This window comes from Lactuca serriola, chromosome 3 (genome assembly GCF_051521515.1).
Source record: "Lactuca serriola cultivar US96UC23 chromosome 3, Lser_US96UC23_V15, whole genome shotgun sequence".
Classification (NCBI taxonomy): Eukaryota; Viridiplantae; Streptophyta; class Magnoliopsida; order Asterales; family Asteraceae; genus Lactuca; species Lactuca serriola.
The window spans coordinates 72,159,061-72,187,023 of record NC_136410.1 but is presented as its reverse complement, the minus strand read 5'-3'; the positions used below and the strand labels follow the sequence as shown (position 1 = coordinate 72,187,023).

Here is a 27,963-nt window from a genome sequence, read left to right as displayed (position 1 = left end):
CTCATCCATGCAAGACACAACCTCCATAATCTCTTTATCAATTGTAAATTGATTGGCAAGTTTTTCCACTCTTTCCTTTTGAAGATTCGTCTAAAATGAGAGCTAACACATCAAGATTAGACAAATCAAAGCACCCCTCTGTCAATGGTTCAATGACATCCACAAAATTCAAAGATGAAATATCACTTGGATATCTCATAGCATCATAAATATTGAAATTTATCACCTCCCCATCAAATTCCATGGACAATGTACCATCATAAACATTAATTTTCGTCCTAGCTGTTTTCAAAAAGGGTCTTCCTAGAAGAATTGAACTCAAATTTGGTGAGTCATCATCATCCATATCAAGGACATAAAAATCTGCTGGAAACACTAGTTCATTCACTTGGACTAACACATCTTCTAGCACACCTTTTGGATGTACTAAAGATCTATCAGCCAATTGAATGATTACCCCGGTCTTCTTCAATGTGCCAATATTTAAAGTTTTAAAGATGGAAAATGGCAAAACATTGATAAAAGCTCCAAGGTCTAGCATAGCTCGTGGAACATGAAGATTACCTAATTTGCAAGGAACCATGAAAACACCCGAATCCTTACATTTTTGAGGTAATCGTTTTTGTAACACTGCAGACACATTTTCTCCTACTTTGACAGTTTCATTCCCTTTCAGTTTTTTCTTAGATGTACATAATTCCTTAAGGAATTTTGCATACCTAGGGACTTGTTTGATGGCATCAATAAGAGGAATATTTACCTCTACCTTCCTGAACATCTCCATGATTTCATTGTCTTCACTTTCACGCTTTGACTTGTTTAATCTTGAAGGAAATGGAGGAGGAGTGACTTTTGCTTCAATAGGAACTTGCTTGGAAGGTGTTTTTGACTTCTCTTCTTCTTTATCTAGCTCCATCTTTTCTTCTTCTTCAACCATCTTTGGACCTTCATATTCTTTGCCATTCCTCAAAGTGATGACACATGCATTATGTTTTGGATTCTTCTCGGTTTGCGCGGGTAGTCTGCCCTCTTGTGACTCCAATTTACTCACAGAAGTGGCGAGTTGAGTCATTTGTTGCTCCAAAGTCTTGATGCTCGCTTTGGTCTCATTTTGAAAGGTTTGAGTACTTGTGGCTAAACTCTTAACAATGTCTTCCAAAGACATTCCCGATCCGCTTGAACTACTTCCTTGATGCATGTTTTGAGGTTGATATTGAGATTGACGAGGAGGTTGAGTTGGCTGGAAATGTGGTTGATAATTTTGTTGGTGATGCATTTGATTTTGAAATGAGGGTCTTGGTTGATAAGGTGGTGGTCTAGGCTGAAAATTGGTATTAGGTTGATGCCAATTTGGATTGCTTCTTGGCTGGAAGTTTCCTTGTTGTTGACTTGAAAATCCCATAGCTTGAACTGGCTCTACATCTTCTTGTAACATGGGGCACATGTCAGTGGGATGTCCAACTTGTGTACAAATGCCACAAGGTCTAACTATTGGTGGTTGCATGCCCTTGTCTTTTGCAAGCATCATTACTACCTTAGTCAACTCAGAAAGTTGACTTCCAATTTTTGGAGTAGAAATTTCTTTCACCCCCTTGGTGCATCATTGTACCACTCTTCTTCTTGGACTGTATGCTTGGACTCTTCTGCCATGTTTTTTATAAGAACTCTGATTTCTGTTGGAGTCTTATCAGCTATAGATCCACCACTTGATGCATTGAGTAATCTCCTATCCCAAGATGACATTCCTTCACAAAAATACTGCAGCAACTGATATTCTGTAATCCCATGTTGTGGACATCTTGAGCACAATTTCTTGAACCGTTCCCAATAAGTATGCAAGGCTTCTCTCTTTTGTTGCTTGATGCCAATTATCTCTCTACGTAAAGCTGAAGCTCTTATTTCGGGAAAATATTTATCCAGAAACATCCTTGCAAGTTCATTCCATGTTGTGACTGACCCCGGTGGTAAGTCATACAACCACTCCTTGGTTGAATCTTGTAAAGCAAAGGGAAATGCCCTTAACTTGATTTGATCTTCTGTGACTTCATGTGGCTTCATACCCACACAAACAACATGAAATTCCTTAAGGAATTTATGTGGGTCTTCATTCTCAAGACCACTGAATGAGGGTAACAAATGGATGAGTCCAGACTGGAGTTCAAAGTTGATTGTTGCAGGGTAATTTATGCACAAAGGTTGTTGGGTGACATCTTGAGTGGCCCATTGTCTAAAGGTTTGTTCAAGTGGTGGATGTGGAGGATTTTGATTTCCTCCATGGTTGTCTGCCATGGTAGGAGTAGGTGAAGATGGTGGGGTGATACTTTTGGATGTTGGAGAGGATGTAGTTGATAGATTTGATGAAGAAGCTCCGGATTGTTGTTGTTTCTTTATAATTCTGGCTTGCTTCCTTCTCTGTTTAGCAGATTTTTCTATCTCCAAATCAACTGGTAAAGGTGTACCTGTGCGAAAAGATCTTGGCATAAACAATTAGTACTACCGTATCCCCGGCAACGGCGCTGATTTGTTTAGTGGTCAAACCAACAAATGATGGGATAAATAATATTAATAAAACCCAAATCAATGCTATTTCTAATACTAAAAATAGTATAGAGTAAGCAGGGTTGGTCCACAGGAATACAGGACTTCTTATCTTGCCATATTTTCACACATAATACAAATAATATTAAAATGGGGGATTGTGTTTGAGCTTGAATTAAACTTCATAAATAAGAAAGATTGATAACAAACGCAATAAAAGAAGTACATTTCCGATTCTGACTCTTATACATGTATTATGTTGAAAGATGTAATATGATTATAACTCATATTCAATCTATGTTGGTAAGTTGGATATTAATAAACTCTAATATCCAAATTGGCAAAAGTATTTTATTCAAAACAAGCTCTTCAAATAAAACTTCATTTAATTGATTCAATTCAAATAAGCTCTTGCATCAAATCATTAAATGACATTAAGTTCTTGCACTAATTACCAACAATGTTTAACATTCCTCTTAAGCTTGGGAATATAAACATTTAATCTTTGATTACACTAATTTTGATCTAATTACAACCAAGTAAGTGTGTGTTACTAACATCAAATCATAAAACATATACGAATTTCATAATTTGATTAACTAGATTGACTAGAACCCTAATTCATTGATCAAGTGAAAAAGAGAACCAACCAAACATATAATTAAGATTAAATCAAAGATTACTAGATGTTAAACACAAGTAAAATTCAAGTTACAACCTAACAACACATACGTAAGAATTCAGATTCGGAAATGATAATGAAATCAACCACACATATCTAGGTTGAACTACAAATCAAACAAGTTTAAACTTCAAATTGACTTACAAAAAAGAAATTAAAGTGTTTCCAAGTGTTAATCTACTTGCAAAAGTTCTGAAAATCGCCTTCCTTTCTCCCAAAATCTGACCTAACTCCTCACAAAACCGATTGTCTGAATTATAAGAAGACAACCACTTTAAAACTGTCGAGACGTTTACACGGCCCGTGTAAATTAAAGGGTGCCATTTACACGGTCGTGTAAACAATAGAAGTAGAATGCTTAATCTTTCAAGGTCATCGAAGTAGACTGCCCTTGCATGTACATTTACACGGCCCGTGTAAATTAAAGGGGAGAATTTACACGGCCGTGTAAACTTCTGAGAAGCCAAATTCTACATTCTCCTTCTTCTGAGCTCCAAAACTTCTGTAACTCTGTCTCCAGTTCTTTTAAACTTCCTCCAGCAATTTCCAACCTTCAAAAAGTCCCTGAAATATCATAAAAGTGTGTGAATGGAATTACATCATGAAAAATCCCGAAAAATATGCAAAATGCATGAGTTTAAACCTAAATGCAATGCACTTTTATGAACTAAAACTACAAAATGAATGCATGAAATGCACCTAACAGGTGCCCAAGGAATGGTTTGCATGATAGAGTATACTTGTTTGTGTGATACTTGTATGTGCCTGGTAGGGAGGTGAGCGTGGGCGAGGTCCCGTATCTCACCATTAGCAGAGTGTGGATGGGGTTCCGTATCTCATCAGTAGTCGAGCAGGGGCGAGGCCCAAAGTTAGGAATGAAGTGAGTGTGGGCTGGGCCCGTATCTCACTATCAGCAGGAGTGTGGACGAGTTTCCATGACTCATCAGTAGTAGGATAGGGGCGGGGCCTAAGAGAAACATATATGTATCCGAGTGGGGCTCGAAACTAGGTGGGACCTGGAGCGGCGGGGCCGTTGTAGCGGGCGAGGCCCGAAGTAGTGGGCGTGGCCCAGTATATGCAGGGTATGTGGTAGGTTGGGGAACTCACTAAGCTTCGTGCTTACAGTTTTCAGTTTTGGTTTCAGGTACTTCCGATAGCGGAGGGAAGATTTCGGGATGATCGCATGGCACACACCATAGTTAGTCAATCTGGGATGTTTTACTCTGATAATAAGAACATGTTTTGAATTGATACTCCGAACTTATGTTATGACTTATAATATGGTTTTAGTAATATTTTAAAGGAAATTTTTAGTCGTGATTTTTGGGTTGTTACACCTTGAGACATCAACACCTGACATTCCCAAATTGTCAATATGTAACTTCATCTCCAAGACTTGAACACATATAGACTTTCCATCTTCGTGTTTGCTTGCCAATAGGGCTTGAGTGACCTTGAACTTTTCAAGTCGATAAACACGTGGGCCAGGAAGAATTATTGGAAGAGGTGGAGGAAGTGAAGCATGATTTCCATTTCCATGATCCAATCGTGGAACATCATCTTCATGTGGAAATCTTTTTCCATAGGGTTCAGGAAGACCATAATTTTTAGATTTCGACATCTACAAAATGGGAGAAATTCAAGTTAGTTGATTCAATACTTAATATAACACCAAATGAAATATTAAGGATGGGACCCAACACAATATTCTACAACTCGGAAGAGGGATGCCGTAATCTAGCTGCAGAATATTTGAAGGTAGGTAGATGACAATTTACCAATTTCCACCATGAAAAACAAAAATGAAGATTAGGTTTTAAATGAATTGAAACTCCTAGATCTTTTTGAGATTCATTGAACTTTTCACTAGCATGTTTAAATCTCGATATGCCCTTTAAGTTTGTGACTGGGATACCGAGGATCACAAACAAGGTGTGAATAACTATGCAAATATAATTGGTACTCTTAATGTTATAAATCACCTAATCAACGTGTCGGTTAGCCACACACGCTCCATTGATCTATGATAAACATCAAGCTACCCTTTGCCACCTTTGCTAGTCCCAAATTAGTGTGCCGGTTAACCACACACGCTCCACTAACGACTTGGCAGGGTGCAAAGTGTAATTCCATGGAATAACATTATTTTCATATTTTTCCTAAAGTAACTAAGATTGAGAATTTTATAAAAACATTTAGTTACTTTATTAATCAATATACTTTTAATGAGGAATTAGTTGCCCTATCATACCTGTTCGGCTCATGACCCTCCACCAATCAAGGAAGCCGTGGGTGAGAGTGGACATCCATTAAACTGTCATTTTATAGACAACAACCTTATACCCCCTTATAGACCGACTTTGTGAATGAGGCCTACTAACAGTAAGACTAGCTCAATCTTATACATATATATATAATTATTAATCTTATAATATTATATTAGTATAAGAGTGTATTTTAAACATTTCAAATTTCTATGGTTTTAATCAAATTTAAAATTTTCGAAAATTAATACCTTTTAATTTTAAAATCTTAAATATTAAACTTTGATTTAGTAACTATCCAAAATTAAACAATTAATTTAAATTATTAAATCTTGAAGGATTATCCATTAAATTAAACAATTATTTTAACCTAATCCCTTTATCCCCTAGATTTCGAAAATTTGGGAAGAGATATTTCAAAATCTTTAATTATCCATTTAACAATTAATAAGATAATTACCAAATATAACATTATCCTAATCCCTAAAATTTTGAAATCTAATCTTAGGGAGGAAGGTATTTTCAAAAACCCTAGGGTTTACCAACCCTAAATCGAAAATATGGGGCCAAAGGAGAAAGGTTCAAGAAACCCTAACAAAATTCAAAAACTAGGGTTTAGAACCCTAATTTCGAAAATTCAAGCCCTACAGTTTATTAGTCATAAACCCTAATTTGTCAAATTCATACTTTTGTATCAAATCTAATTGAAAACAACAACCAAAAGCTCTGATAGCACTGATAGGTTTTATACATAGCAAACAATCATATGTGTGCATGCAACCCTAATTTGAGGATCTATGTTTTCACTATTAGACATACAAGCATTGAACACAAAAACTAGAAACCCTAGGAGGCACATGTAATTTTCGAAATTAACATATAATTAGGGCTAGGATACATACCTTTATTGTTATATTGTAATAACAATCAAATCCTTGAAGATCTTGAAATTTGGTAGCAAGCGCCACAAGCGTCGCACCTCTAATGACCCATAAACAAACCTAGAAACCAAGGATTACTATGGAGAGAGAGAGAAGTAGAGTAGAATTTCGGCCCTTAACCTTTCTTGGAGTGCATGGGATGAAATTCAACCGTATAGGGGTTTATATAGGTGTTAAGGAAGGTTTAGGATAAGACAGGTGTATCTTAGATAACCCTAATCCCTTAGCTTCCTCCATAAGGCTTCCAAGGCACCCTTAGAGCCCAAGGAAACCATAGGACACTCTAGATTTCGTTCCTCACCTCTAAGGGAGGTTTTAGAATGCTCAACTTTTGAACATTGTCACCTTTAGTCCCTACAGTTTCAATTGATTCCTTTAATCCTAAAATTAATTCCAAATTAATTTATGATTAAATATTAATTAAACAATATGATTTCTAATTAATATATTATATACATAATACATTAATATATCATTTATCTTTATTTCAAATTAATTTATTAACCAGGTAATAAATTAATAAATCATTCTTCTCCATCCAACAGTTATCATATTCAATTGCGAGGTTTGAAGGCAACCCAAAAGAACATTGCTACTATCAATTCAAGTACATACCAATTATAGTTATGGACTTAGACACCTAATTTGACAAAAATGTTCAGATCTGTAGTTATAACTTCATGACATGCTCAAACCAAGAACAAACCCAAAAGGAGTAAAAAATGACAATAAACTTCCAAGGAAGAGATCTAAGCAAAAGATGAGCAAGATTTTGACTTTTTACCTCAAAAGAGTAGCTAAACTTAAGAAGATTCTGGATCTAAAGCTTCAACCTTCAAACTATGCACCACAAACTCCAAGCTTCTTCAAGAGAAAACCAAGGAAACACTCTTTAAGCTCACACACACTCAAAAATAGAAGAGAAAACACGAGGATAGGGTTTCTGGACAGAGGAGGCGATTAGGGAGGCCAAAAATGAGACTTAAGGCCTTTAAATAGGGTGCACCACCCTAAAAATTAGGGTTTCATATTCAGCCACCAACTCGTCGAGTTTCCTTTCTCCAACTCGTCGAGTTTTACTTCTTCAACAGGTCAAGTTGAGGCCATCAACTCGACATTCCAATGAAAAAAAATGAATTTTTAAATAAAATTCTCATACATGGGAATCGGGATGTTACAATAATGATTTAATATACTTATATTTATTACTTATAATGCATAATCAAATTCATAGGATAAGTAATTAAGTAATATATTGTTTTGTAATTACTTTCACTTGTGATGGATAAGTTGAGGCATCGGTTCTGAAGGCTAAATAATGAGAATATCAATTTAGAACTTTAGAACTAACATACGTTTTATTATCAATCAAAAAATTTCAAATCTCAACTAATTGTATAAACTTGGAAATAGACAAATGTCACAAACTTATGAGTTCTGGGATGGATGTAGGTCCTTTAAATTTTATATGGTAGTTTCTAATTTTTTTTCTAGGTATAATTTATAATATAAGTTGCAAAATAAGGTGGGTCCTAGGGCCTACCTTAGCACTATGTACATACACCCCTAATAATTATTTAGAGTTAGATAGAATAAGTATTATTCTATCAATATAATTATATATACACAATTATTCACTTTTTATAACGATAGACTGTGTTTTTAATTTTTTATAGAAATATTTTTATTTTTATATCATCTTGGACCATTTTAGTTATCCGATATAAACCATAAACCATAACCATTAACCAACTAAAACCATTAACCAAAACCAATATTAACCGCTACCCAATGGTTATCAAAATACATTAACCAATTGTAATGGTCATGGTTCGGTTTTGACCAATAATCGAATCAAACCGCCTCATACACGCCCATACAATTGAATCTCCGATTCCGTCTGAGATCATAGGACACATCTCTTGGTTAAGACAAAATTTTCAGATGAAGGAAACACAAAGACAATCATGGGATGGTCCAAAAAGCTTACTAGTAATGATGATGATTTATTGATATGAAAATCCCGACATGGAAGGAAGAATCTTGAAAGAAAGAGCAAAATTAGGATTTTGTTCATCAAATTTGAAACATAAACACAGTATTATGAGATTGGCAGGAAGGAAAGAAGCTTCAACAACTCGGACAACTCGGGTTGGAGGATTACGATACTTTCGTGTGTGTTGATGAGAAGAAAAGTTTGGAGGAGTGCTGATGAGAAAGAACATGACTGAATTAGGACGCTTCCGTCTTATACATTTTATTTTTGGTGAGTTTTAATTATCTTTATTAGGTTTCCTAATTTTAAACCTTTTATTTTTGGTGAGTTTTAATTGTTTTTATTAGGTTTCCTAATTTTAAACCTAAGATATGTTTTATAAAATTGGTGGACAAAAAATAAAAAGGTTTGAACAAAATGATGATGTCAGCAAAATGATAAAAATATGCAAAATCTAAAAATAAAATGCAATCAATGAGTCTCATAGTTGAAGATAACCTAATAAGATTTATCTTTTAATATATATAGAGATATATCAAATAAACTAACACTCATTCTCCTCATTTATATATCCATATAAGAAGGTTATACATTCAAAGAAACTCTTAAAAATGTTACTTTTATTGATTTTAGTGGTAAAACAATAAAAAAAGGTTCAATTTATATATTTTATAAAATTATATAATAGAAAACGTTTAAAATATTAGTTTTATTGGTTTAGTAATTAAAATGAAAAATAGACGGAACAAACATAAATCCTCGTTAAAGTTTGATGACATTAACCCAAAACTGAAAGCAAAGGGGCCAAAAATGCAGGTTAATTTAGTCTAGGGACTATACTTGTAACTCACTCTGATAACCACCACCCATTGTGGCAATGAACATTCACAGTCGTCTCAAGAGGAAGGAAGAGAAGTCTAGGAACGTCGCCAAATCAACTCGCCGGAGTTCCGCCGCAGGTAATATGATATTGTGATGAAGTTCTATTTTAAATAATTGTTTTGATTTGCGTTTTAAAACAACTTACAGCTTCTTGAGATAAAATGATTTTCATAACCTAATACCCTCTCGTTCTCATCTTCACCGACCGCCATTTTCTCTATTCTTCCCTCTAATTCTCTTTTTCTTCTTCTTCTCCATTGATCTTAACCACCATTGACCATCAGCTCTTTCCGTCGACATTGCTTTTTCGCCATCGACCATCGACGCTGCTTTCTCCTCCTCTGTTCCTCTTTTCGTAACCAGTCCGCTGCTTCTCCCTCGGTATTCACCACCATCTTCATCACTTGCGATTGCTCATTGGCTCAAACCTACAGAAGGTTTGATTCATTTTTTCCTTGCCCTAGTTTGTTTCGACAAGAATTTAATAGCTTAATTTGAGAAAAACTTGAACGGAATTAGGTTCGAAATGGGGGAATTCGTTTACTGGAATGCTGTTCTCAATTTGACTTCTTTTTCTTCAAAATTTTTAATCAAATGTTAAAGTGACTTAGTTTTTAATGATGAGATCCCTGTCCCTGTCTGATAACATCTTGATGGAATTTGTGATATGACTCTATACCGCTTTTTATCACCTTCATTGTTTGATTTTGTATAATCTGATTCAAAATATGCACACGAGTTGCTATTTGACGGGTTACAAGTATACGTTTTTTTTATGAAGATTGTGGGGTAATTGCTTCAGGGGTGATTTGGGTTTATTTTTTAGTGTGACTTGGTTCTTCTTTTTGGTTGTGGATTTGATCATGTTTTCCTGTGTAATGGCATGAACTCTGGCTAGTTTTTTGGTTAATAAGAGGTTAATACCTGCAGATCATGATTGGATGAAATATCTTATGGAATACCACTGTGGCTCTAAAAGAAAAACTACATTATGGTATTTGTTGATGCATTTCGACTGTGGATGTGGTTTTAATGAACTTTAAATTCAAGAAAACAGTGGATATGATGCAATGCTTCAAACTTTTTCGTTTTAATGAAACAATTAACTACATTCAAGAAAAACAAGTGTGTTTCTAAAAGTAAAAACTGCATTATGTTTTGTTTGATTCAATGCCACTGTGGATATGATTGTAATGAACTTCACTACTTTCACCAAAATAGGTAACATAATATGTTATTTTTATTGGTTATCTTATGTGAATTTTTGTCAAAAAGATCATTATAATTTATTAAAAATAAAATATTAAATAGGCCTAAATATGTAAGCATATCCTTTTTGGTCATTTCACATATATGATAAAAGTGCTTATTGAGTTAAATAAGCAAAATCCCAAACGCCCCCTAAATGAATTGTCAAAATTAGTTCATTTTGTTGCATTTTCAATCAAGATGCTGTTGCATTTTTCTTATAGCTGCATTTCCCCTTTCTTATGAAGTACTTCCAAAAACTCTTTATATTTCCATCCAATCTCTCATAACCCATGACACCCTTTCATGGAACAAGTTAAGGATTACTTCCACAAGTTAAAAAAACAGTTCAGATGAAGTTTAACTATAGATTTCCGTTAAACTTGTTTTGGTGAATCATGTTTTTTGCTTGAAATCATTTTGATTTGGGATTCTTTTCAACACTGAAACAATCAAACTTAATTTGGGAATTTATCCAAAGTTAACATTTTAAAGCTGTTGATGCAGAAGTAAAAAAGCAATGTCATTTACAAAAGGTGACTTGCTTACAAAAACAAGAAAGCTAGTAAATGGTTTGGCCAAAGTGAAGCCTGTTTGGCTCAAGGCTATGGAAAAGTATGTATCCTATTGAATTCTTCAAATCTTTAAATTATTTGAATTAAATATTTCTGATTTTGTAAAATGAATTTTGTAGGTCTCCCCCTGCAGTGTTTCCACGTGCTGAAAAGAAAGTGGAACGGATCTGCCTCCCTGAAGATGTTTATGTGAATAAGTTCTATAAGAAGCATCCTGAATCATTGCATGAAGATCCCATCAAGTACTTATTTCTTCATATTTCTTGCATTTATTTATTCGTTTTTTTTATCTTCATGAGAATTAATCAAGTTTTGATGTTATGGAAAAAAGGATCCGTGATTTTGACCCGACCCCATCTCGTATATTTGGTTGTCGGGTGCTTGAGTTAAAGGAGGAAGGTGTAACTGAAGAGGATGCTATAGATGTAGCTGATGTAAGTAATTATCTAAAATTTTAATTCAATTGTTTCAATTCAAACAAATATAGCAATAATAGATAAACCAACTCTGTTAGTAGCTTTAGCAACCCCTGATTAATATGTACAAGATGTTTATTATTTTTTTTATAGACGGAGTATAAGCTACAAAAGAAGGCGAAAAAGAAGGCGTATAAACGATTGAAAGAAATTGCAAAAATTAGAGGGACAAAATTGCCCCCGAATCCATATCCAAGTGCTGTGAAGGAGATACAAGCTGAGGAAAAGAAATATGTTCATGACCGTTTTTTCAATCCAAGAATCTTGGAGATTGTTGACAAGCTTAAGGAACAGCAGGCGGCTGACATGCTGGATAGAGGCAGGCCAGCTGGCACCTATTAATAATTACTCCATGCTTTTAAAAAAAAAAAATAAACTTGTTTTATGCATAATTGAGGTGTAATAAAACACTATAATTGGTTCATGTTGTTCCAAAGGACTTAGGAGCTCTTTCTTTTTGACTTGATCTGGATAGAATGACTTATATGCCCTCAATTTGTTTGTTGGAATGTAAGAGTCAAATGGTCATTTAGTTTCATTGCGATGGTTTTTATTCAAATCTAGAAAAGAATACATACAAAGATTTTATATAGACAGTCAGTCACTTTATTCACTTTCTTATTTCCATGTTATGTAGAATGCTTTATTCTGGAATCGTTTTTCTTAGCTATAAATTGTTTGATACTTTTGGTAATGAAATCTAGAGGGCTGTAATTCCTTTTTTCTTTAAGGTGATGGTGCCCTAAACCAAATAAGAAAGTGAATGATACCTTTGCTTCTTCTATGGCATTGGTATCCATCCATATGCGTATGACCTAATTCCTTTTGCTTTTACACTATACTTGTTGATTATGTGGTATCATTCATATTGATATCAAGTTCATTATGTGACTCATTTGATGCTCTCAACCATGTTGCATTTAGGTGATGTTTTGATACTAAAAGATATTTCAAAACCTTAAGATGATTTTCACTTTTCACTCCTTATTTGTGTTTTTGATCTTCTCTTTTTTGCTATATTAGACACACAATAGCCACAAGTAAAACTAAAATATCAAAAGACACATACAATGCTTTCTATTACTCAAAAGTCAAAAGAAAGGAAATCGTAACAAAATTTCAAATAACTTGTTATCAAATTATAAAATCTTGCTGAGATTTGCTTTAGCTTACTTTATATTTTCATTTAAGATTTATCTGTTTGCTCTCTTATTCTCATGTCTTTTGTTCTCAGTCTATAAATATCAAACCCTTGGATAAAACAAAATAGAAGGACAAGAAAACAGAATGCAAAAACCATGCACGTGTCATCATTTTATTGGTAAACAGTCTGCCAACTCTTCTTTCAATATGATCTTTTCATATTTTCTCACAAACACTCATCTCCCCATGGAACTCACAGCCACAACCACCACCATTAACAGCCTCCTATTTCCCACCACTCCAAGATCAAGAAACCAAATCAACACATCTTTCAAAAGATCAAATCTATCCGATCTTTACCCTGCTTGTTCATCTTTCCTCAGTCCCCAAATCATTCTCTCATCAAACCCTAGAAATCCCCATCAAAATCCAGTATTTCTAACCCACTGTTCCACAAAACCAACAATTTCAGATGACAAAGACAACATAATAGAGGATCAAGATTCAATTATTTCATCCGATTCAAATCTCAATATCCAAAACTCACAAAAACCCAACTCAAATCAAGAAAAATCCCCTTCAAACACTTTGGTTTCCAGAGGCTTGGTTCTCGATTTGGGTTTAGAGAGTTCTTGGGATAGCTTTCAAATTGGTTCTCCTGTAGTAAAGCGGTTCCTGAGCGATGAGGAAGAGAGGTGGTACATGTGGTATCATGGAAGATCCGGAGGGAATTTGGATACGCCTTCAATCGGGTTAGCGGTTTCAAGTAATGGGATCCACTGGGAAAGAGGCAAAGGAGCTGTTCAATCTGGTAGCGATGTGGGTTTAGTCTTGAAATCGAGTACTGATTGGTGGGCTTTTGATACAAACGGTGTTATGCCAGGTGAATCCATGGTCATGTCTAGCTCCAAGATTCGAGCAAGCAATGCTGTCTATTGGCTCTATTATACTGGTTTTAGTAACGAAAAGATTGAATTCCTAGACAATCCTCTCGACTTCAGCTTAGAAAACCCTGAAAATGGTGGCAAAACATTTGGGAAGATTTGCAGGTCATTACCTGGTTTAGCAATGAGTCAAGATGGTAGACATTGGGCAAGGATTGAAGGGGAACACCATAGTGGAGCTTTATTCGATTTAGGATCCGAAGGGGAATGGGATTCCATGTTTATCGCATCCCCACGAGTTGTTTTCCATTCCAGTGGTGATCTTAGGATGTATTACCACTCGTTCGATTCCGAAAAGGGCCATTTTGGAATCGGAATGGCAAGATCACGCGATGGGATGAGGTGGGTGAAGCTCGGGAAGATCATGGGGGGAGGGCAAGTTGGTAATTTTGACGAGTGTGGGGTCATGAATCCTTGTGTTGTGAAGAACAAGAAAGATGGGGGTTATTTGATGGTGTATGAAGGGGTGGGTGTTGATGGGAAGAGGTCGATTGGGTTGGCTAGGTCTTCTGATGGGCTAAAAGATTGGAGGAGAGTTGGTGGTGAGCCCATTTTGGAGCATGCCGAAGGGTGTTGGGATGATGGAGGTGTTGGGTCGCCTTATCTTGTTCATATGGAAGGCGAAGAAGATGAATGGAGATTGTACTATAAAGGAATAGGGAGAATCGGGCACACCGGAATCGGAATGGCGGTTTCCGATGGCAAAGATGTCAAGAATTTTCGAAGATGGACTGGTTTTCATCTATAGAATTTACCCTTATTCGGTTCTATTAGCTTTGGTATGTAAATCCACGATACATAATTATTTATTTGTAATTATATGGTTAATGGTTATATACTTCCATACGTGCTCTTTATGTTGTGTTTGTTACATGGACTAGACAAGGACATTCATGTCTTTTGTCTTAGATGAGAGATCAAGATTGATTATGTGTCTCATCGTGTTTCAATTTTTTTAAGTCCTGTTCATGCCAAACACAATACAAGATCTTTTGTCATGTTATGTGTAATGAATGTGGATGCGTTTTAAAGAAATTATTGGTAGATAATGCAATCACTAACGCAACTTCAAGTGATAACAAAGAAAACCGAATGCAAAGTTCAAGGAATTCGTATTCTTCTCAAATCATTTAAAAAACATTTGTATCAATCGTGTTTCAATGTATCATAATCGAACATAAAAATCTGGATTCTTAATATTTCATACACAAATTAATCAAGGAAAAACATATAAAAAATCACAATCGTTTTTAAACTCAAATCAAAGCGAGTGCTTCCTTTGTCGCGATAATGCTATGGCGGCAAGCAAGATTAATAGTATAAACACAACTATCCCGCCAAACGATCCAATTAGTGATCCTGATGCCCGTTGACAGAAGTTGTTAAACTGTTGGCAGACTGGCAGCCAGTTTGCAGAGCTGTTACCATTATGAGCCAAATACACAATTGATGTTGCCGTAGATGCTCCGGCCGTTAAAAGAGCCAACATCACCTTCAAAACCATGTTATTTTGCAACTTTAATATCAAGAAAAAAAATACATCTACATTTATGACCTTCAAAACCCGGGTTATTTATAGAATTTCTTACCGTGTCAAGAATTACCAAAAGAATTCTACTGCCTCTAGCCGCACTCCTCATGACGTGAACGATGGACAACGGAATTGTGAGGACAAAATAGGCACATACTATTGCATTCACAATCACAAACAACCTATTTTGTAAAATACCAAATCAATAACGGTTTTAGAAACCCTAATGATATGAATGGTAACCAACTTTATCATTTATCCGATATATGTCACTAAAGATACTTAAACTCGTTATTTTTTGTTATAAAAAAATCACCCATGTGACATACAAATGTTCGTGGGGGTCTTAAAATTCGATTATATTGAGAATTATGTATGGGTTTGCAAGACATTTGTCGTGTCTCAAAATTTGTTCATGCAAAATGCAAAGTGTATTTGATATTTGTGTTGGATGGAGACAAACTTACCTGAAAGACGGAAAATCATCATATTGAGCATTGAAACGAACAAAACGTGTGAAAAAAGGTAAAGTTTGTTCTGTGGTTCCCATGGCAATGGAACTAGCTAACGTACCCACGACACCAACAATGCGTAGAACGAGGTCCATTGCAGAAATCCCTTTGTTTGACCCAACTCGGGTTGAGACCTTAGATGTAGCTCCTCCTACTTCGAGTTGCTCGGCTTTCATCATCTTGTATTATGAATTTTCAATTAGAAGATAAGATGACTCTAAGAGTTTGTATTTGAAATTGTTCAAGAAATTAGGGGATTTATACAAATCAAGATAGTTGAGTTAGTATTGTATGTAAGGTTTTGGTTGTATATTTTTATTTCTTAAGAACTTTAAAAAAGGTCTTGGACTCTTACCCACTCAAATATTAAAGAAATTGTCATTTGTCAACATCCAACTCCATTATATGGTCTATTTTTGGTAGTTGTTGTTTGGGATCCATAAATAACATTATGCTTTTTCTGTTTTCAGGTGTTGATTAAAGAAATGCTTATATAGATTTAAAACAAGGATATGCTTCTTTAATGATTTTATGTTTATTTATACGTAAATACATATACACACATTTATGTTTATTTATACGTAGATACGCAATGGGTCTATAACCCCTCCCAACCCCTCCCAAGAACCCTAATCAAAATCTTTCTACCGCATATTATACTAAAAAAGAAAATAATTTCTGCCTAGTTTGATAAATTAACTTTAATCTTAGATTGAATGAAATATAATATTTAATTCATTTTAAAGAAAGTGCCTTATTTAAAGATGAAATATAATTGATGTTTTGTCCCGTTGAAATTTGTTATATTAAGATTTTTTTTAGAACGCTGTTAAATTTAGATGACATTGCTTTAAGACTTTAGGAATTAGGTGTGTCCCACAAAATCCTCCTATTGGAGCAGAATGATGATTCTTTGATTCTAACTTTTGTTGGCAAGTAGTCAAATTGTAACTATATAATATATATTAATATATATGCTCAAAAAACATTTATAAATTATGCGAATAAAATGCTTGCAATTTCTAAATTAGTATGTGTGCTATCAGTAAATATAGAAAATTATACAAACACAAGATGTTTTAAAAAATTTAGGAGATGAACGTAATGATGGTTTTGAAACATCCTTATATTAATAAAAGAGTAGTCATTTTGTCATGTGTTACTATATTAGACATCTTAATTAATATGATGTTACTTGTCAATCTATTAGTTCTCCCTTTTAAATTTATTAGACCTCCTAATTAATGTGATGTTATTTGTCAATGTAAGTATTCTTCATTTTCAATTTTAAATTTTATATTATTGTTTTCATTAATTCACAAATAAAAAATGTCTAATATATATTAAAAATTATTTTTATATATTTATTTAAATCAACGATTATAATTTTACATAACTAATAAAAATATCTCGTAATTAATAATTTATTTAAAATAATTAATTAATAATTTTAAAATTTTATTATAAAAAATTAATTAATTTTATACCCGTGGTCTCCACAGGTTATAAACTAGTAAGTCTTATATTTAAATCAAAATAAGATAACTAATTAAATGCATTTTTTATAATTAATAATTAACTAAACTTCTATATTTTTTAAGTAATTAATGTTAATTAAAAATTAAAAATTATAAAAAAAATTCTGGTCCTTGTAAATGGAACGCAACAGCCTCTGAATTACGCAGAACACTCTGCCGGATTCTCTCCCTTTTCTTCCCAACACAAATCTTGATTTCCCTTCGCAACTTCCTTGCTGATTATCGCATCAGGTACAATTTCTACTCTTCTTCTTCATCTTCAAATCTACCATACTTTTTAAGATTTCTGAACTCAGTATTAGTTATTAATTAAAATACCTTTTCATGTTTGATTAATATTAGCTCTTGAGTTGTATTACTTGCGATTCTGTAATGCATGTTTCTTATAGAATCGATGGATTTATGTTCTGTAAAACTTTGCTAATGATACACGTTGGTTCCATTTTGCGCGTGTGTTCTTCCTTACATATTACAAACTTGAGGTGAGAAGATCACCTATTGAATTTAGACCAGTTGAATTTCACTAAAAATGTTTAAGATTTGGGATTTTTATACGCTTTTACTGTGTGGGAATTTGATTATATGAACATACGCTACTCAAAATTTGCGTAAATCTTGCCATTTATGGGATATGACTGAAGTTTTAACTTAAAGTAATTGATTAAGCATTCAATTTTGCTGTTCTATAACTAAAACCTAAGGCTCATAGATTGATATGATCAATAGGGTATGCAAATTCAGTTTGGGTTCTCCATTTTTCTTGATGTTCATGAAATGCATCCCAATTCCTATGCGTTAAATTATGTGATTTTTGTTACAAAAACCACAATTTTGGACCCAAGATGTTGTTTATTGCTTTTTTTTTTTTTTGAGAAAAGATAACATGAATGCTTTCGTTCATTTTAGAGTATGATAAAATAAAGAAGGTTATTGAGTGAGATAGAAAACAGTAAACTTAGTTTTATAAGATGACAATTAAGCCTATTATCGATATATGAGACTAAATGTTTTTCCATGAAAAGTTTGAAAAACTGTATCATTATGAAAATTATCCCACTCTTGTGTTATTAGCAGGTTTTTCTGTAAATACGTGCAAAATGTCCGAGACAAATGTGGGTTCCAAAGACCTTAATCTTGTGGATAATGATCAAAAAGTTGAAGTAAACAATGACTCATCTTCACAAGAAATCCCAAAGGATTTAGAAAAAGCAGAGGACAATCCCATGCCCACACCAGCCCAAGAGGTACTTCCTTTCTTTTGTAGATATTATCCTAATTTACTTATTTGCCCTTTATCACTATTACAAGGGATTTAGTTAAAAGTCTTAAATCATGTGCTTATTTGATCTTTAAAATTGTGGTTGAATACTCTTTACTCTTATCTTTATATAATCTTTAAAATTGAAATTTCACAAAGCTCATTGTTTGCAGGAAGCTGTAATCAAGAAAAAATATGGTGGATTACTACCAAGAAAAACCCCTTTAATCTCAAAGGTAATTCAATTTCCATTCTTTTTTTTTTCTCTAATTATGGAAGAAGAATACTAACAACTAATTTGTTCCCCAATCATACAGGATCATGATCGTGCTTTCTTTGATTCTGCAGATTGGGCACTAGGAAAGGTACTTAAAATGATTTTTTTTTTTTTTAAACTCTTGATCTATTTTAATAAAGTTTTGATGCTTCATGTTATTCTTGTCTTTTTTACAACAGGGGTCACAAAAGAGCAAAGGACCTTTAGAGGCACTACGCCCAAAATTGCAGGTATTATATATATATATATATATATATATATATATATATATATATATATATATATATATAATTTTGCATTATGTTATGACTCACTTCTGTTTGACTTGATGTTTTCTGTCAGCCTACGCCACATCAGCAAGTTCGTTCAAGACGATCATCCTACGCTCCTGCAGATGAAGGAGAAGGTGTGTTTTACAAAAAATTTGTCATTATTAAATATTTGATAATTGTAATGAGTGTTAATTGAGAGGGACATTTTTGTCTTTATAAAGTCTATAAAACCTTTCTCTCTCTTCTGGTCACAGTAGATGATGGTAGCTTAAATCTAACTGCTTCAGAGGATCAAGGGCAAGAATTGGAATTAAGTATGGATGACAAATCTCATTCTGAAGATCAAAACCATATGATCTGATTTTTTTTTTGAAGTTTTGAAGGAACAAAAACCATCACTGGTATTAATAACATTTGCATGAATTTTGCAGCTATTGTTTCATAACCAAGAAACACATACATGTCTCGTGATATTATATCCTCTGTTGTGTGATGGGAAAAATAAACTTATGTTTACTTGTATTATTTCCTCTATTGATGTTGTATCAGTGTTATCTTTTTGATGTTGTGCAACAAAATGGATCAATTTTTGGTTCAAGTGGGTCCTTGGATTGATTCTCACTCATTTACACACGATACTTGTTCATCATCTAATGATCATGTGGTCATATCCTTGGGATCATTTGATTGTTGTTTGTCACAGGGTTTTCACCCTTTTAGGTGCTATAAGTTTATCATCTTAATAAATTGTTTAGAAGATTTGATTTTGGTTCATAAAGAATTCACCTATTTTGTACAATTGAAAAAGATTTTAGATGGTAAACTGATACTTAGATAATTATATATAGCCATGTACAAAAACGTTATGGAGGAAAATAAAGTATGATGAGCTTGTTTTGTACAATCTAGAAGGAGCAGCTTATTAAATGTTTGTTGTGTCAAAAAATTAAGATAAGGATAGGATTGTTAAGGATGGTATGAAAGTAAAAGAAATGTGTTTGGGAGATGTTGCAAAATGGCAACACCATCCACACCATCCATCTCCACCAACAAACACCACCTTCTATCCACCATTTGCCACCACAATCACCCATTTCCACCATTTACCACCACCTCTGCCAAGAAACTAATATAAAATCCTTGATCGAAGGTGGGTATTCGTGGTTTTAACAAAAGTTAGCAGGAGAGAGATAAGAGTAGTGAAATGATTGAGTGACAATAGAAGTAAGGTATGTAAAACTAGTGTTATTTATTTATTTATTTATTTTTTTTGAGTTGTGTTGGTCGGAAAAGATGGCCAAAAAATTAATGATGTGTGAAAATGATTAAATATATACAAAAGTTACTTTAATAGTAAATTGTGTAGATATATATTGGTTGGTTTAATAATATTTCTTAAACAATCAATATGAGTTTAATGATGTTTTTTGAACGGGTAAACCATTTAGACCGACATGCAATAATTGATCAAAATGATATTACTGGGCAACAAACGTCAGTTTAATGATAAATTATGAGAAATTAAATATTTTTCTACTTTTTCATCCTACTCATATCAAAAGGTGACAAGTGTAACATTTTGGTAAAAATAATAATATTTTAAAATAATCGTCATTATTTTATACGGATAAATGGATAAATATAAAGAAACGTAGAAGGATATTTAATTTCTTATTGATTATAGTATATAAAAAATAAGAAAGTGATTTGTTTTACATATCAACTTAAAAAAATAATGAAATTCAATTGAAAAATATTACATCTAACATTCGAAATGTAGATACTATTTCATCTCTAATCTACAATTCTAGTTGCACCAATAAAATTCGGTACATTTTTTTTAGGTTTTCAAAATATATGTTTTCTAAACTTCAAGCTATCAAATGTCACTTTTTGTTTCATTTTAATACAATTTAAGATTCAAAAAAAAAAACTTTAAACATAAAATAATATAATGTTTTAAAGTCGAAAAAATTATTTTGTTATTTATCAAATTTACATTATGTTATTTAAATCCAGTAGTAGCAAGATTCAAGAATAAGGTTGAGCCATGTTTCTTGGAATCTCTTCTTCGTTCCTTTCTTCTCCTCTCATCCAAACTTCACACACGTCCACGCCCTTCCATCATCTCAACATCAAATTGAATTTGAATCTTTCGCGCCGTAATTCTACCCCCAAATCGATCCAAAACATTACGAATTCGCCATCGACATCATCATGTAGCAGTAGCAGCAGCAGCAGGAACAAGATTTGCTTATGTGGGAGAAGGGCATTTTTAGCAACAATCTCCACAGCTCTCATCCCAATTCGCTATTCCAATGGCTTCGATTCGCTTTCTGATGATCCCATGGTACCTAACTTTGATTTTAATGTTCGCCCGAAACGTCGACCAAGCAATTGTTTTATTTAACGAGTTTCAAGTGGGTCATCGAACATGTTTGCAAAAATTCAGAATGTTCATATTAATTTTTGAAGTTGATTTTGCTACTAATATACTGTCAATTGTTTGGGAATTTGAGGGTTTTTGTTGATTGTTTTGCAATTATAACCAACATCGAAGATATACTAATTACTGGTTCAATTTTCACTTAAAAAACATCAATTTAAAGGGATTCAATGTTCTATGAAGGCTGTGCTGAACAGGGTTCACCCTCCAAGACCAGATTGGTACGAGGAATTTTACGCTACAGCCATGGATACAACAATGAAATCTTACGAGACTGAGGTTCGTATTCAACTAAATTTTGTATCGTAAACCAAAAATCTTATAGAAAACCCCCTTCCCTTTTACTCCTTTTGTGTAAACGACATATTATTTGACAAGATTGCAGGTTATAAGTCGCAACTTTTTGCAAATCTAACAGGGAAGCCTGCAAATATACTGGAAATAGGCATAGGAACGGGTCCTAATCTCAAATACTATGCTAGTGCGACTTCTGATGCAAATGTAATCGGTGTAGATCCGAATAAAAAGATGGAAAAGTACGCTCAAGCTGCAGCAGAAGCTTCTGGTTTACCTCAAAAGAATTTCAAGTTTATTCATGCCGTATGATCTTCACTTTCTTAATGATACACCAAGTTTAACTAGATCGATTTAACATTTATAAAAACTTGTTATATAACACCCACAAGTTTATGCAGGTTGCAGAAGCATTACCTGTAAGTGATGCTTCCATGGATGCAGTGGTGGGCACTTTGGTGCTATGCTCTGTTAAAGATGTTAACAAGACCCTTCAGGGTATTTGATCCATTGATTATGAGTTGTTTTTCTTTAATCAAAATCTGATTTTAAAGAAAAGTAAAGGGTCATATTTTTTTTATTTTGTGCAGAGATCAAAAGGGTTCTTAAACCAGGTGGGCTTTACATATTTGTGGAGCATGTAGCTGCCAAAGGTACTCCACTGAATAAAATGTTAGGACTTAATGTAGTTAGACACCAACATATTGTTGAAATGTAAGGGTAAAATGGTCATTTGGCTTCATTCAGATGGTCTATTCAGATGCTATATTTTTGGTTTCATTTTTTTTGAGCAGATGGTTCGCTTCTGAAAGTTATGCAGAGTTTTTTAGATCCATTGCAGCAGGTGGTTGCAGATGGATGTCATCTTACTAGAGAAACAGGAGAGACTATTTCTAAAGCTGGCTTCTCAAATGTTGACATGAAAACAGCTTTTCTTTCTTCTGCATCATTAATAAACCCTCATGCATATGGAATTGCTTGCAAGTAATTAAGTAATATGTATGCACATATGTACCATTTATCTATGTTCTATTGGTTAAATTCATCGTGTTTATGTGATGGTGAGTTTGATAATTGATATAAGAAGAAATGAAGATAAGATTTTTGCAAAGAAAGACCATGAATAAGAACAAGTATAATAATTGACTGTAATTATTGCTCAAAGTATAATAGTTGATTCTAATTATTACTCAAATAGGTAGTTATTGGTTTATTTATATTTTTTATGGTTGGAGTGTTCTTGGACAAAATTCGAATGAATTAGTGGAAGTAACCAATGAATATGTAGAGGTATATTAATGGTTTAGTTTCAAATAAATAGTTATTTTTCTAGAAAAAAAAGGTGAAAAATGTTATAATAATTGATCAGAGTGTGGTCATGATGAATGAAACAAGCAAGTGGATGATAAATTCTCAACTATTATATCAAATATATAAGTGATTTTTCTTACTGATTTGATTGTATATAAATAAGATATTTTATAGGGATAATGAAATAAAAAGGTAACATATTTTTCGTTTTGTACTATTTTAGTCATGATGAGATTTTTTTTATTGTTCATGTTTACCCATTAAACGTGTTTTTTGTCCATATCTTACCCTTATGACTTGTTGGTTTTCGGTGTTCGTTGCAACTCCGGCGAGACTCTGGGCATCTTCTCCAGCGAGTCTTCGGTCAAAATGATTATTCCGACGAGTCTCCCTAAAACATAACACCTCTCACTGGTGGTCAACACCACCCATGCCACCACCAGTGCACCATTTCATTGTACATCCACCTCCTTCAGGTTCTTCACCTCCACCGCTCCCTTTTCATCTATCATCACACTAGCCACTATCATTAACATTAAATCTGATGACTTCTCCGCTACCAGGTAACTTTTGACGTTTTCTGTCACCGCCACCAAGCCCATTCACAACAACAACCACCGCCGCCTTCACCTCGTTTACAACAGCCACCACCACCATCATAATCCGCATCCATTATCTCTTTCTCTCTCAACCAAGATTTGAACCAGAGGTGTTAGTGCTTGTAGATCGGAGTTAGGGTACGAGATGGGCGGGTGCTTTAGGGGGTCGAGTGGTGCAATAAGGGAAGGTGATGAGGTCTGGCAAAGTTCTAAAAATTTGACAATGTCGTCGAAAAAACATGTTGGCCGGAGAAGATGATTGAAAGCTCACTGGAAGAAAACATTGTTGGCCGGAGACCCGTCGGAGAAGATGACTGAAATCTCGTCAAAGCTGCAAACATCGTCAGAGCTATCAAATATGTTGGAAACCTACTATAGTAGGTCATAAGCATGGTTTTTGAACAATTCAAACAAGTTTAATGGAAAATTATGGGGAAAAAAACTAGGTGACTAAATATGTACAAATAAAAAAATTGGTTACTATTTTAAATCATTATCCATATTTTATATATTTTATAATATGACAATTGGCGTGAAAATAACATATTTTTATTGATCGATAATTTTTTTAATGTAACGATAAAAATAGATATTTAAATACATTTTTTTATAACCGATCAAATTCTCATATTAAGTATAATTTATAATATCATTTACATGTTAGGTAAATCATAAGTTTTATATTAGAGGGTAATATATGGTTATTTATAATATCATGAACTTTTTGTATTGGCATCTTTTACATGTTTTGTAAATCTTAAAAAAATTAATTATATGGGGAACATGGCATAAATATCCTTAAGTTTTTTCAAATAGAAAATGAGTTTACCCTAAATCACTTGTAGCTTGTAGGTGCATTGTAACATGAAGTTTTCAAGATTTTAAACAGTAGGTTTTATACTCTCTAGTCGGTTACCATGCCACATGACTGTCATGTTTGCAGCCGAATGAGCTTAACGACCGATGTAGGTTGTCATACCAACTTCTTGCCTCTTTATAGTTAAACCACCACCCTCAAGATTAATATTAATGGGTCCCACCCCTTCTCCATCACCACCACTACCATCAGTGATCACTACCGTCGACAATCAACACCACAACCGTCATCAACAACCATTGCGATTGACCACAACCAAAATGTCATTGACAACCATTACCACCATCATAACCTCAAATCAAAACCAAATCCTACAAAAAACATTGAAACTAAAATTAAATTCTAACCTTAAAACCAATACTATACAAAAAAAACTCATTAATGTGATATCAAAACCTTAACACATAATGGAATAAGGGGGAAGGTGAGTTCGTCTGGTTTCATCATCTTTCATCGGACATCAAAACCTTAAACCATCACTATCACTATCACTGACAACCACCAACATCACTTCCGTCTACAAAATAAATAAATAAATAAATAAAATAAAAAACTTATCAAACTTGATGGAGCCATTTGCTTTCATTCTCTTTCACCAAACATAAATTATTGGTTTGAGAATGAAAGAAGGAAGAATGTGGGTTTGAGATCCACATATGGCTTGATAGTGGTGGTGGTGTTAGAACTTTTTGCCAAAAAATGAGAGTAGGAACCGCAAATGGTTATAATTCATGTTGTAGGTGATCAGGAACCACAAATAGTTCTAATTTTCGTCGGAGAATGAAACAATGGTCGGGGGTGATTGTGGGGTGGCTAGAGATTTTCACCGAAGAAGGTAGTGGTTGGAGAAAGATAGTGACGGAGGATGATGTCGGAGAATGATATGATAGGTTTTGGCCATATGAACATTCCTATGTGCACATGCAAACCCTAATGCTTGGATCTAGGTTTCTCTAATTGAACATGCATTCAATCCAAGACTTCTAATGGCTAATAGACTATAATAACAATATGAAATCAGAATTAGAAGTATACCTTGAATCACTTGCTTGATCTTCTTGTCCTTGGAGCTTTAGAGTCACAATTGTCACTCCTCTAATGGCTTACAAACACCAACTAGCAAGAGGATGATTTGAGAGAGAGGAGAGGGCATCAAAATCGGCCAGGGTTTCTTTCTAAAGCACAAGTGTCGATTTCCTTAACCCTTGGGGTCTATTTATACCTGTAAGGCTCCTAGGGTTTCACCCTTAAACCCTAATTGGATAACTTAGGCCCTAAGCAATCCAATACCCTAATTGATAAGCCTTGGACGAAATCTAAGCCTATCCAAAACCCTAGAAATCGTCCACCATTATCCATAAGGGATTTATAGCCCAAAGTATAACTATCAATCAATTGACAGTTTATGCCCCTTTATTCAATTAATCTCTTTAAGTCACCAAATTAATTCCTAATTAATTTATGACTTATATTAATCAAATAATAATATTATTATTCCTTATATTATTCTTATAATATATTAATAATAAATCATCCTGTCAAGTTGCTATGGTGAAGGCAACCCAAAAGGACCATGCACAACCGGGTCAAATACTTGCCTAATATAGTTGCAGCCTTAGACACTATTCCAACAGTCTCCCACTTGGACAAGTCTAGTAACTATATGTACAAGTACAATCCGATTAGCAATCGTAGCTCTCAAAGACGCTGTCAAACTCTGATCTAATCAATCTTGTCCTTTAGATAAGGGATCGTACAGTCCTCTGTTTAGATATCATGCTGACAATTCTATGGAACTAATTTGTCTAGCATTTGGTTTCTCGATCTCCGATTTATTTGACATAGAACTTAATCGAACACATCGATTCAGTTCTGACCGGGCCCGACACATAAGTCAAATCAAATCATCGAGCGGCCGAGATATCGCTTTTACCCTCTTAGGATAAAGTAACAGATAAACTTCGACTTACATGCATTTACTTATCCATTAATCAACTATACACAACAATGCGTTTTATAAAATCAAGTTACTGATGCGGTTTCGCATTATCAATGTACAACCAATTAACAAATAACAAACCATATATCTTGGTTTTAAGACCATATGATATTATCGTCTTGCGATCACCCTTTTTATCACATTCCATAAGGTGATTCCAGCAAGTGCGGGTTTGTTCCAATGCTCAAAACTAGTTCATAAGCACTCATGAACGTTGCAACAAACTTTTGCTATGTCTAATACAATTTAGACAATCTACAGACCAATTCATGACAATCTTCATTCATATCTACTTCCAACGTATGAACGATTGTGGACAATTTGAATAATTCGATTATTCTTAATAAACTCAATTATTCTGGAAGTCAAAACATGCAAAGAGAAACAATAGTTAAACAATTAACATAAGACAATAACATTACTCATAAATAATACTCTTTTATTTAATCATCAAATGTTAATTACATTTATCTATTACACGTTTCTAATACTATCTAATCTATACTAATATCATCCTTCAGCCCAATACTCCTACCATGCTGCAAGTGCTTAACCCTACTCAGTCCCTTCGTAAGCGGATCTGTTGGGTTATCTTCTGATGATATCCTCTTCACTACGAGTTGTCCTTCTACACGATATCTAATAAAGTGATATTTTCTGTCGATATGTTGAGATCTACCATGATCCCTCGGTTCCTTGGTCAAGGCAACCGCTCCTTCATTATCACAGAAAATCTCCATGGGCTCCTTTATGGCAGGTACAACTCCAAGATCACCGATGAAGTTCTTCAACCATATTGCCTCCTTCGACGCTTCGCTCGCTGCAATGTACTCTGATTCACACGTTGAATCAGCTACGGTTTCCTGCTTGGAACTTTTCCAAGTTACTGCTCCTCCATTCAGGGTAAAGACCCAGCCCGACTGCGAATGGTAGTTGTCCCTGTCGGTCTGAAAACTGGCGTCACTATACCCCCGCACCTTTAAGTCATCACTCCCTCCGAGGACTAAGAACCATTCCTTCGTCCTCCGAAGGTACTAAAGGATATTCTTGACCGTAATCCAATGGGCTCTGCCAGGTTTCCCTTGATATCTACTAACCATGCTCAAAGCAAAGGCTACATCAGGGCGAGTACAAGTCATAGCATACATGATTAAGCCAACTGCGGAAGCGTATGGAACTCGGCTCATTTCTGCTATCTCAGCTTCGGTACTCGGACTTTGAGTCTTACTCAACTTGGCATTACTTTGTATCGGTAATTCTCCCTTCTTCGAGTTTTCCATACTAAAACGTTTCAGTACTTTATCTAAGTAAGTGTTCTGACTAAGTCCTATTAGTCTCTTACTTCGTTCTCTCACTATCC

At 34.2% G+C, this 27,963-nt stretch overlaps 6 protein-coding genes across 9 annotated transcripts; 4 read left to right on the top strand and 2 right to left on the bottom strand.

The window, feature by feature from the left end:
• Nucleotides 1-37: 37 nt before the first annotated feature.
• On the bottom strand, nucleotides 38-1,528 carry LOC145095379 (uncharacterized). The gene has a single exon (XM_079033269.1). The coding sequence runs from the start codon at nucleotides 1,526-1,528 to the stop codon at nucleotides 38-40; it is 1,491 nt and encodes a 496-aa protein (XP_078889395.1).
• Nucleotides 1,529-9,293: 7,765 nt separating this feature from the next.
• On the top strand, nucleotides 9,294-12,140 carry LOC145092595 (uncharacterized). The gene is made up of 5 exons (XM_079030546.1): nucleotides 9,294-9,380; nucleotides 11,059-11,166; nucleotides 11,246-11,368; nucleotides 11,458-11,560; nucleotides 11,696-12,140. The coding sequence occupies exons 2-5, from the start codon at nucleotides 11,072-11,074 to the stop codon at nucleotides 11,942-11,944; spliced, it is 570 nt and encodes a 189-aa protein (XP_078886672.1). The 5' UTR covers nucleotides 9,294-9,380; nucleotides 11,059-11,071; the 3' UTR covers nucleotides 11,945-12,140.
• Nucleotides 12,141-12,873: 733 nt separating this feature from the next.
• LOC145092593 (Arabinanase/levansucrase/invertase) lies at nucleotides 12,874-14,546 on the top strand. Its single transcript, XM_079030544.1, has one exon. The coding sequence runs from the start codon at nucleotides 12,890-12,892 to the stop codon at nucleotides 14,435-14,437; it is 1,548 nt and encodes a 515-aa protein (XP_078886670.1). The 5' UTR covers nucleotides 12,874-12,889; the 3' UTR covers nucleotides 14,438-14,546.
• A 269-nt stretch (nucleotides 14,547-14,815) lies between these two features.
• On the bottom strand, nucleotides 14,816-15,980 carry LOC145092594 (casparian strip membrane protein 1-like). The gene is made up of 3 exons (XM_079030545.1): nucleotides 15,688-15,980; nucleotides 15,279-15,402; nucleotides 14,816-15,181 (listed from the first exon to the last, which is right to left on the bottom strand). Exons 1-3 carry the CDS (start codon nucleotides 15,909-15,911, stop codon nucleotides 14,951-14,953), a joined length of 579 nt encoding a protein of 192 aa, XP_078886671.1. The 5' UTR covers nucleotides 15,912-15,980; the 3' UTR covers nucleotides 14,816-14,950.
• A 1,406-nt stretch (nucleotides 15,981-17,386) lies between these two features.
• LOC145092592 (uncharacterized) lies at nucleotides 17,387-19,615 on the top strand. Of its 3 annotated transcripts, none has more exons than XM_079030541.1 (7): nucleotides 17,387-17,501; nucleotides 18,345-18,514; nucleotides 18,702-18,764; nucleotides 18,846-18,893; nucleotides 18,985-19,035; nucleotides 19,148-19,211; nucleotides 19,332-19,615. In XM_079030541.1, exons 2-7 carry the CDS (start codon nucleotides 18,368-18,370, stop codon nucleotides 19,436-19,438), a joined length of 480 nt encoding a protein of 159 aa, XP_078886667.1. In that variant the 5' UTR covers nucleotides 17,387-17,501; nucleotides 18,345-18,367; the 3' UTR covers nucleotides 19,439-19,615. The 3 variants fall into 3 exon arrangements, with proteins under 3 accessions (XP_078886667.1, XP_078886668.1, XP_078886666.1); XM_079030542.1 differs by having other exon boundaries at nucleotides 18,342-18,514; nucleotides 19,335-19,615; XM_079030540.1 differs by having other exon boundaries at nucleotides 18,342-18,514.
• Nucleotides 19,616-21,091: 1,476 nt separating this feature from the next.
• On the top strand, nucleotides 21,092-22,858 carry LOC145092591 (uncharacterized). Of its 2 annotated transcripts, none has more exons than XM_079030538.1 (6): nucleotides 21,092-21,427; nucleotides 21,707-21,802; nucleotides 21,902-22,123; nucleotides 22,219-22,315; nucleotides 22,408-22,470; nucleotides 22,612-22,858. In XM_079030538.1, exons 1-6 carry the CDS (start codon nucleotides 21,128-21,130, stop codon nucleotides 22,803-22,805), a joined length of 972 nt encoding a protein of 323 aa, XP_078886664.1. In that variant the 5' UTR covers nucleotides 21,092-21,127; the 3' UTR covers nucleotides 22,806-22,858. The 2 variants fall into 2 exon arrangements, with proteins under 2 accessions (XP_078886664.1, XP_078886665.1); XM_079030539.1 differs by having other exon boundaries at nucleotides 22,408-22,531.
• Nucleotides 22,859-27,963: the final 5,105 nt, after the last annotated feature.